Source organism: Bipolaris sorokiniana (assembly GCF_000338995.1).
Source record: "Bipolaris sorokiniana ND90Pr unplaced genomic scaffold COCSAscaffold_7, whole genome shotgun sequence".
NCBI lineage: Eukaryota > Fungi > Ascomycota > Dothideomycetes > Pleosporales > Pleosporaceae > Bipolaris > Bipolaris sorokiniana.
The window spans coordinates 1,778,677-1,789,485 of record NW_006911901.1 but is presented as its reverse complement, the minus strand read 5'-3'; the positions used below and the strand labels follow the sequence as shown (position 1 = coordinate 1,789,485).

The 10,809-nt window shown below is 44.7% G+C and overlaps 2 protein-coding genes across 2 annotated transcripts; both read left to right on the top strand.

Annotated features, from left to right (window-relative positions):
* Positions 1-4,893: 4,893 nt before the first annotated feature.
* On the top strand, positions 4,894-6,686 carry COCSADRAFT_89237 (glycosyltransferase family 2 protein; the record flags this gene model as incomplete). The annotated part of the gene is made up of 4 exons (XM_007702138.1): positions 4,894-5,551; positions 5,597-5,685; positions 5,749-6,085; positions 6,139-6,686. Coding segments are annotated over 4 exons (1,632 nt in total), but the record flags the coding sequence as incomplete, so codon positions are not given.
* A 1,018-nt stretch (positions 6,687-7,704) lies between these two features.
* COCSADRAFT_357694 (uncharacterized protein) lies at positions 7,705-9,420 on the top strand. The gene has a single exon (XM_007702137.1). It carries the CDS (start codon positions 7,717-7,719, stop codon positions 9,352-9,354), a length of 1,638 nt encoding a protein of 545 aa, XP_007700327.1. The 5' UTR covers positions 7,705-7,716; the 3' UTR covers positions 9,355-9,420.
* The last annotated feature ends 1,389 nt before the right edge of the window (positions 9,421-10,809 follow it).

Genomic DNA, 10,809 nt, shown 5'->3' with positions numbered 1-10,809 from the left:
CTGTTACCTAAGAGACTTTCTCTTTACGCGAGACAAAGTAGACTCTAAAGTTTGCCCCTGCAACTATAGAGCTACTCAAGATCCTACCCATATCCTCCTTAGCTGTACGCTATATAAGGAGGCTAGGATAAAGATGCAGGAGGCGAGCAAGGACCCCCTATCGCTAGCCTTCCTGCTAAACACGAGCGTAGGCATACAGGCTACTATTGCCTTTATTGAAGAAACTAGGGCTGCAACACAGGCCTGGCACAAAGGAAACCTCGAGAACTAGGGCAACACCTATACTAGGTGGCCTCGCCCTACACCCACCCTACCTCTCTCTTTTACCCGCAAGACCCCCTTCTACCTCCCTCTAGACTAGGCTACGAGCCTCACCTCGATTTAGATAGCCCCCTCCCCCACCTACACCAAAGTGATAGCACTACGTAGATACTTGCGGGCCTAGCCTGCACGTCTTATATAGCCCACCGGCTGAGACAGGACGTAAAACCAAAATAATAATAATAATAATAATATAAGGGCCTAATGCCTGATACTATATACTAGAGTTTTATATAGTATGCTCAGTTGCTTGGTACTGCTAAGAAGTACTAATCACTGAGCAACTTGAAGGTTGTAATGGGTGGGCCGGATCCGGCCTAGCGCGCAGCTACTCACGCCGCCTATGTGACTAAAAGGTATGCACAAGACAAAAAGCTTGTCTTATTTTCATAGTATCTGGATACATATACTCGATATTGGGGCGCGCGTATCGCAGCGCCGCTCTTAAGGGCGTAGCCCATTACACAGGTCGATATGCAGAGTACTTAGTTGCTTAGTAGTGCCAAGACATACTCATCACTGAGCATTGTACAGATCACGTGATGCGCTAGTCCTAAACGAGTATCTCTGTTTCTTGCTGTGGTTTTGTTGTTATGTTTATTACTGCTTTAATCATTGTAGTGGCGGAATACCCTCCTACTCCTGAGGTAGCCTCGTAACACTACGGTCCTTTCTCGATCCGCCACGATCCTTTTTTAATCCGCTATAGTCGTTTTGTAATCCGCCACGGTCCTTTTTTATCTGCTATAACTGTTTTTCAATCCGCTACGGTCCTTTCTCGATCCGCCACGATCCTTTTTTAATCCGCTATAGTCGTTTTGTAATCCACCACGGTCCTTTTTAATCCGCTATAGTTGTTTTTCAATCCGCTACGGTCCTTTCTCGATCCGCCACGATCCTTTTTTAATCCGCTATAGTCGTTTTGTAATCCGCCACGGTCCTTTTTTATCTGCTATAACTGTTTTTCAATCCGCTATGGTCCTTTCTCGATCCGCCACGATTCTTTTTTAATCCGCTATAGTCGTTTTGTAATCCGCTACGGTTCTTTCTCGATCCGCCACGATCTTTTTTTAATCCGCTATAGTTATATTTCAATCCGCCATGGTTCTCTTTCGACCCGCTACGTGTTACACGGGGTTAGGTGCTAATACTTCTCTTCTCGATCTAGGTTAGAGCGAGTAGGATAATGTAAGCTCCGTGAGAGTTTATCTAGCGATATGGTGGAGTGGTGTACTTATAGAATGGGACCATAGGTTTAACAACTACTAATCTATTTGTTAATAGATTAATAGGTTATGATCTTATAAAGTAAATTAACTAGTAAGAAATTATAATGTAAGTTAGTTAACTAACTATAGTAAGTGTAATAATGAAATCTATCTGTCTTTATATCCTTATTGTAATGGGTAGGCCGGATCCGGCCTAGCACGCAGCTACTCACGCCGCCTATGTGACTAAAAGGTATGCACAAGACAACAAGCTTGTCTTGTTTTCATAGTATCTGGATACATATACTCGATATTGGGGCGCGCGTATCGCAGCGCCGCTCTTAAGGGCGTAGCCCATTACGCTTATCACTGTAAGGGGCTACGCCCATATGTATATGGCTTGGCTTTGCCAAGCAAATCGAGTATATCTATGCAACTACCTTGACTTCAAGACAAGCTTGAAGTCTTGTTACTGCCTTTTTGGCAAAATGGTCGGCGTAAGTAGTTGTACGTTAGTGCCACGATACTCTGAACCGGAAGATAACCCTCGGGAATCCATCAGGTACCCCTCGGGCCAGGGCAGTCCCAGTCATGTGCATAGAGTATATAGTCTCGTCCGAACCTAAGGTCACTCCTTAAGGATTCGTCTTAATTCACTTCAACTGATATACTTTGTGCCTATCCACGAAACACCTCACAGTTAGGCTCCAAGAGCCCGCCCATTACAATTACTTCTAGTCCTACTACTACTACTATTACAACTTGATCTCTAGCTTGCCCAATGTTTTTAATAGCTACTATTGTAGGATTGCTACTATCACATACTACATAATATGTGACAGTCGTCTTGGCGCGATAACATATCACGTGACCAAGCCCCGCGATAATCATCACTTTTGTTATGGGTTGGCCCTTTACAGGATACTGTTAGGAACCAAGAGTTATTGTATTACTTGAGATATTGAGAATAGCTGGGGTTTACGGTCTACTTATAGTATCCTCTAGTTACGTGTCCTGCTTATTACTATACTTTTATAGGGTAGGTATAACCTACCCCATAACAACTTTCTGGTCCGAACACGAGTTGGTCTTGCTGTAAGGGGCTACGCTCCGGGGAACAATTGCGAGGTATGTAAGAGGTTGTATTCGATGGAGAGCTAAGCTTCTGAGCTGCGTAGCTATTATATACAATGTTAGTTGGCTAAGTATGTAACTATTAGGTTCATAGAATCTGTCGTCTAAACATTATTTCAGTAGTACGTGTGACAGGTTGAACGCCCTTTGGATAGATCTTCGATGAGATCTCGGTTCATTCCGCGCTCGCACGATCTGAACAACGTTCAGACGACGAGCGCAGAATTTGGTTGTCACCTAGAGCACCCGGATTCTTCCCACCGCCCGAGCAGCGCTTAGACAACGCGCTCAGATACTTCCGCATAACCTTTTCTCCGATAAGTAAATAAACATCACGCAAGTAGAGGAGATAGCTCTTCATCAAATAAAACCTCTTTATCCCTCGCGATTGCTCCCTGGAGCGTAGCCCCTTATAATGCGCGAAGAATCTAGGTGCTCTAGGTAGTGTAACTATGCTACAACACCACCAAGGATTGGACCTATACTATGGTCGGATCGGAGGAAGTATGCGCCACCCCCTTCAGCAGTCATTCGTTTTTGTAGTCGGACCCGATTCGGATCCGACTAGGACAGGTATATATGGAGACAATCCCTGTAGCTAGTTCTGTAGTTTTTCGATATCTTTTCGTAGAAGGCCTATAGGTGTCTATTCGAACCAAGGCTCGTTTGTTGTCCTACGCACTCACATACGCCTCTGAGTGACGCTACTGCCGATACTGATCCAACTAGTCTTGCCTGCGCCGTTACAGCGAAGGGCGTCCAGCCCAATACATCTGTAGAGTAGACTACATTGCCCTTCAAGGCTACGGTGTCGCTATAATGCTTTAGTCACAGTAGACGATACTTTTAGAGTGCTAGCTAGTCGTAGGATGTCTTAAGTAGACTTCTAGATTCAATACAATTCCCTAATTCCAAGAATTAAAACGCTCAATATTGTCGTGTTCTTCTTTGTTTCTTATGCAGTATGCTCAGTTGCTCAGCAGTGCCAAAAGGGATTGATCAACACGTACGATAGAATCACGCGATAGAGAGGATTGTGGCGTAATGTCCTGGGTCGCATTCTTCGCGCTTGCTTATCGGCTAATAGGTATTCGTATCGATGTGTACATTTGTATCCGCATCCGCATCCGTATCCGCAGTCATGGAACTGTTAGTAGTAAGGCTAATGATTAACACTAAATGTTGCCTTGTTTTAACCTTAAGCGAAGCAGCTGAATCATGGGATACCTTCAAGGTAATATAGAACTTAGGCGTAACCGCTTAGCCGAGGCAACGCAAGATTATGGTTTATGAGTCGCAGCCTCACGGCAAGATCGGGTAGTACAGGACTGTACCTAAGGGTAAGTTGTTTGTCTATCCGCTAAGTTGTTTGTTCGCCTATGAGTGGAAGGTTATTCTAAACATGTTTAGACATACTATCCGATCGCAGTTCGGGTAAGCTGCGGATACTAGGTATTCTAGGTAGCACCTAGGATCTAGGATCCGAAGTCTCGTAGAGACACTCTTGGCATCGCACCGAGATCCTGCCGAGGGATACCCGCTAAAGGACGATCATCATAGGTAAACAAACACCTCAGCGGATAGATAAGTAGCTCACTGTCAAATTTAATACTACACTACATGAACTGGTTACTTAACTGCCAATCTTATACTGAGATATTACACCACCTATCTTCTACGCTTTTCACATACCTCTTAGAACAAAGAAATATCCTCGCGTAAGTAATACCGGAATCTTAGAAAACGATGCTACAGTCTTTAAAGTACCTACTTATATTGATTCTTTACCCGATTTAGTATGGTTGTAAACAAAGAATGGTCTGCTGTTGCACTGGAGCACCGATATAGTCAATTGAACAATCGAGATAAGAAAAGGCCGCTTGCCTATGTCAAAAGGCACGAAAAAGAAGATCAGGGGCAAGTGATAGAATTGTTAGGGGATGAAACCGATCTCTACAACTTTACCAAGCTCGAGAAAAAAACTTTCTCGTTGTTACCATACTCTACGATTAGCTGGCTAGTATCATCATTGTATTTTGCCTGGGTACAGACAGATATACTGCAAAGACAGGCAACTTTAAAAGGCTGGGAGTTTGAAACCTCTTGCCGGCAAGGGTTCCTACTCCTAGATTTAATATGCACAGGTAAGTATTGGAAGATTCTAAAGACTAAAATCTAACTTCTAAAAGCGCCAAATTACTTGAAATTGTTTGGAGACTCCCTGGCCATATTAAGTGGGAAGTGGAGACCAAGACTTCGAGCAATAGGAAACAATGTCCCGGCCGTGGATGTAGCCATTGTATGCTGCAAAGAGCCACTAGCGATCATCCTGGATACCGTTCGCGCAGTTCTAAACATTGATTACCCGGATAGTCAGTTTCGCCTTGTGGTTTCAGATGATGGTGATCAACCAGAAGTTAGACAGGGAGTTGCAGAGATTCAGGCTGAGTTCCCTTGCCGTAAACTATTCTATACAGCGCGTCAAAAAACCGCACAAAACAGCCATAAAGCCGGCAACCTCAACCATGCGCTCGAGTTTTACACTTCTCTACCTGGAGAGCCTGCACCGTTCTTCGCAGGAATCGATGCGGACATGATAGTTGAGAAAAGATGGCTTCGAGCACAGATTGGCTATTTGATGGTAGATCCCGCGCTCGCATTCACTTGTCCACCACCCCGTTTTTATAATCTACCAGTCAATGATCCTTTATCACAGTCACTTCTTATCTTCCAGAGATACGAAGAAATTGTAAAAGACAGGGCTGGATTTCCTTGGTGTACGGGTTCGGGATGGATTATGCGACGAACAGCCTTGGATCAGATTGGCGGATTTCCGGATGGTTCACTGACGGAGGATCTTCTTTGTGGTAATCTTTTACTTGGAAAAGGTAAGCACACTATATCTATCACTAAATTAGTATTAATCCCTCTAGGTTGGAAGGCAGCGTATGCAATGGAGACGCTACAATGGGGTCTTGTCCCTGATTCTTATTATTCACACGTACAACAGCGGAAGAGATGGGTAAGTTGACTTAGTCTCCCTAGCTTTACATATTTTCTATATTCTTACTAATCTTTTGTAAAGAGTGTTGGTGCCTCACAGGCCGGAATCCTCATGAAATTCTGTCTCACTGGATCAAAGGCTCGTCAAATGACTGTTTTCCAGAGGGTGTTTGGGTTTTTCTATCCAATGCAGAGCGTAGCATCTACATTGGGAGTGTTTGGAGTTCTTGGATACTTAATATCCTTTCTATGCGGGATAAGTGCGGCCCAATACTCAAACGATGAGGAGTTGAAGTCACTCGTAAGGCTGTCATGTCTAACTCACCTCTTCTACTTTGTACGTCTTTGCCAGATATCTGTGCTGGGAGGGGTAGCGGCTACATTTCGTGAGATGGTGTCATCGCATTTCCTCATACCATGTAAGTTGTTGTCCCCCTACAGCCTAGCGATAGATACTAACACACACCTGAAGACTTCGCCTACGATCACTGGAAGACATTTCTCCTCCCTCGATGGCTAGGAGGCAGACCAGAGCCTTTCAGTGCACGTTTTGTTGCAACTGGTAGTATTGTCGATGATTTGCATGAGTGGAATCCCTTAAGACGGGCCCCACTCTACCGCCGATTGAAGTCAGTGCTGATTAAAGACGGTGCTATATTCCAGATATTCATAGCCTTCGCTCACATCGTGGGAGTAGGCCTGAACCTAAAAAGAGCGTTCGCTCTGCATGAGCCCTACACTAAGGGTTTCAACATCTATCTTCTAACACGAATATTCTGGGTTCCTGTTTCGTGGCCGCTGAATATTGCGGTCTTTATACGTCCGCTCCAGTATGTGCTGTTTCCACCATCGGTTGCAGACCGAGAATCGCTTCTAGATCGCGACGATAAGGGAGTTGCGTACCCAAAGGCCAGTGCTAGAGTGCCAAAATTCACTCATTTAGGACTTGGAATGGAGCTTTTTTGGCTTCTGCAGGCGATTTATGCCTTATTTATGCTGATTAGTACATTTTACTACTAATACGCGCAGTACTCATACATTAATACCAACTTTGAGTTTTTCAGAACAGGTGTAATTTTAATCAAATATATACAAATTCATCCCAAGAAAGCAATCAACGTTCAACTCTACATGCTAAAGAACCGTGTGGGCTGAGAATGGCAGAGAATGACCAATTATTACATATACTCCACTTTGGCAAGAGATGATGCATTGTTAAGTGTGACTGTAGAATCTGTAACGTGGCAAAGCCGCTCAACACGTTCGCGTCCCTTGATTATGTCCTTCTGCTTCAATGGCCAAGACATACTTGCACAGGAAGCAAGGTATGATGGCAGTCCCTGAGAAAATAGGTCTCTAAAGGTCAATCTCTAGTTTGAAGTATCGTGATAGAGCTGACGTAGCGGGAGGACTTGTGCGCTCCCGCTATGCCGTGGCCGCACGGACTGAGGAGGAGGTTAGCCTTGGTGGCTTTTGTCGAGACTGAATTGCAAAAGGATCTTGTCTTCAACTACTGCTTTGATCTCTATGAGGCGTAGCGTTAATTTAATAATATAATAGAGGTCAACTACTTAAGCGCCTTCGTAGGCGGTTCATGACAATACTGTGGTTGTGGCTTTTCCGTTCCGGTTCTAGACCCCGGACTGACGCCAGCCACATCAACGCCACATCACACGATACAATTTCACAAAGACTTTCTGCTGCTGCGAACATGTTATCCATGATACAATTACTTTTGTAGGTCTAAACTAATAATCAAGTATCCATGTGCATGATGAGCAATCTTGACTTTGATGGCAGATTGACATATGTTGGTCTGGCCAACAGTGGACCCTCAGAGGATGTTCCAAGATCAATGCACGTGGCGCCACTCCTAGCCCTAGTCAGCTATGATATTAACGCCTCAGAAGTGTACCGAAATAAATTGTCCCTGAGTTATGGAACAACGAGTAAGTACACACTCAGCACCTACAAAAGAGAAGAGTTGTCCATGTTCGCTCTTCTCTTGTAAAAATTTCCTTCGTCGATTCGCGAGCAAAGTTCCCCCAATATGCCTTCGTCGTTACCATCTTCCTCCTCCTCCTCCTCCTCTCACGAGGACTTAGATAGTGGCATAAACGCTGCAAAACTTGAAGCAGCCAACCGTTATATCCGTTGGAACCTATTGTTTCTCTTAACCATCTTCATCTTTCTTCTTTTTCCGCTATGGATGCCTTTTGTTCCCTACGTTAACCAAGCGACCAACCTCGTCATCATAATGATAATCGGGTTTTTCCAAATAATCTGGCTGATAGCCACTATTTGCGCCATCCGACGAACACTAGCCATAAAAAACCGAAACAAGCTCAAGAACACAAAAGCTCAAGATCTCGAATCAGCTGATGCCATGGCCAAAAACTACTCAACAGTTCGTCACATAGTCGCCATGACTTTGTATAAGGAGCCTATGAGCGTACTTCAAACTACCTTGGACTCTCTTGTGCTGCAAAAAGATGCCAAATCCCAGCTTTCCGTCATTATCGGCATGGAGTGTCGCACACCTGACAGGGAAGCTAAATACAATGAAATCTACGCAAAGTACAAGAGCAAGTTCCTCCGACTCATCGTCACCTTCCACCCCTCGGGAATTCCTGGCGAGATTAGCGGCAAGTGCTCCAACATGAACTACGCCTGTCGCCAAGGTTTGTATGTCCTCCGTCAAGATGTTGAATACAACTATGAGAAATACGAACACATTTTTACCAACTGCGACTGCGACTCCGTTTTCGATCCCGAATATATGCTGGAATTGGAAACCCAGTACTACAAGCTAGATCCCGCCGACCGCCACTCCTCCATTTGGCAATCCATCATCATCTACAAGCGCGACTCCATGCCTTTTTTTGTCGACATTACCGGTGTTCTGCGTACCTTTTTCTTTATGGGTGTTTTGATTCCATGGAACATTAATCCCATGTCCCATTACTCTCTCAGCGTTAAGTTGTTAGAGGAGGGCGCCTTTACCCACCCATCTTATCAGATGGAAGATATCATTGCTTTAATCCGCTACACAATCATGACACAACGAGAAATTCGCATCCGGCCGTTGAACCTCATTTCAATCAATGGTCCGACTTCTGGCGCCAACTACGGAGATGAAATCCGCGAATGGGCCCTTCAAATTCGCCGATGGACCATTGGCGCTGGTGAAGTCTTCCACTACTTCATTGTCAAGACGTACAGAATTCCTGGGCTTTATCTATCCATCAGCTGGGCTACTCGCTTCTTCATCTACTATGGCCTCATTCTCTGCGCCAGTGCCATTTTCTCTGTGGTTTCCCCCATCATTATTCAACTCGTCAATACAGTTGCTGCCCAACATGACCGCCTGGTCATCAGCGACTCTCTCTTTTCAAAAATCTGCTTTATTTTCTTAGGAACACAATATGCGTTTCTACTAATTGCCACTATCCTCGTTCGTTGGAACTTACCTGTGCCCGGTGATACCAACAATCACTACAACAAGGGTCTTCGGGGGATAACAAGGGGCTTGCTACATTGGATGTTGATGTTGCCAACTATTCTTGCGTATAGCCTGGTAGAGCTCTATTCATTCTTCGAATTAGCCTTTAGAGGGAAAGATGTTTGCAAGCATAATGCTGCTAGTAAAAACAATCTAGTCATCATAAAAGGCGGCGTAGATTCTTGAGATCTATATAGGCGTCTCACTCTAGTAAGCAGCACAAGAACACTAAAGAGAAACTGGAATGGAAGGAAGCAATTTCTTAACAAAACAGTAATACTGAATAACGTGGTTCACGAGCGATTCTGCCACTTCTCCGCGCCACCCTATTTTCACAACAAAATTGTACAGCACCACAATTTTTTTAATTAATTAGAATAGAATATGCTTCTTTTAACGCGCTGTTACCTTCTATGTCCTTCAATTCTACTTTGCAGGTGCGAGAGTTATGTCCAACTTGGCTGTAACGTCTGTAGCATCGTTCACTGCGCGCTCCCTTCACAAGCATTACACCGTCCTTCCAGCAACGACCCTCTGCCTTATCGACTTAATCAGCTACCTGGCCAGCTATATGGGACACTTCTTTCTGTACGTAGCGCTGCTTATGAGTTTTGTTTCGTGAGATTACTTGTTTAATCGTAGCCTCAAAGCGATAAATAGTTTCTCGTTTTAACACCATTTCGTAGGCTAATTACTAGGCTTCTTTACTGAGCTGATGCACCTACCAATTGAGAGAACTTGTAGGAGACCCTTGTTGGATCTGCATACGTTTTCGAACAAGCTTAGCCTACGCCTCTATTTCGCGCGTTGCGCGGCGTTTCCGAGTCCTAGACGGTGCTCTCTGACGCTAGTAGAATTGGCGTACGCAACACGACATTAAGCCAGACTAGCATGGAGTCAGGCTGATTCTGCGGTGGTTAATGGGAAATTAGGCTAGCCTTATGTTCGCATCTTATTAGCATCACTGTGCAATCCTATGGGATGTGCGACCATGCCGAACAAATATCCACTGGCCAGTCAAACCTGGGAATTGGAAAGATGAGTCTAGGTCAGCGGTTAAGGAATTCTATCGCCATACTATGCTCGATGCGTCGAGTCCTACACAGTATTTCGCTTTGCCAAGATTGAGGCTTTTTAGGATCGCGTCGCAGGTTGCGATTACATTAAAGGGGGAGGCTGTGGCAAAGAGAGAGCGATGGCTTTTAGTTTTTTTCGGTTTTTGTATATCATTCTTTTAGATATGTGAACATTGCTTCGTCAAAGATGCTTATGAGCGGAGTAGCTTAGGAATCACATAAGCGTCCACGTTGAGTCAACCGAGGCTAAAGTCCTTTTCCCTCAAACCCCTCAGACAGCAACCTGTCACTCGCTTACACATCCCATCCCTCGAACGATGACCGAGGCTGCTTTACTTCTTTCGAACACCAAATGGTGGAACCTCAAGAAGTGAATCGGTCACGTGTCACGGTGGCAAAGTCGAGTCCCAGCACGAAACGTAGCTCGGTCGCAAAGAAGAGCGCTTTCTCATGTAACGTCTGTCGCAAGCGGAATGTTTGCAAACCCGATAATATTTTTCGGGTTCAGATTGATTGATATTGAGATTAGGTAAAATGGGATAGTGGGCATCCGGTTTGTAACAGG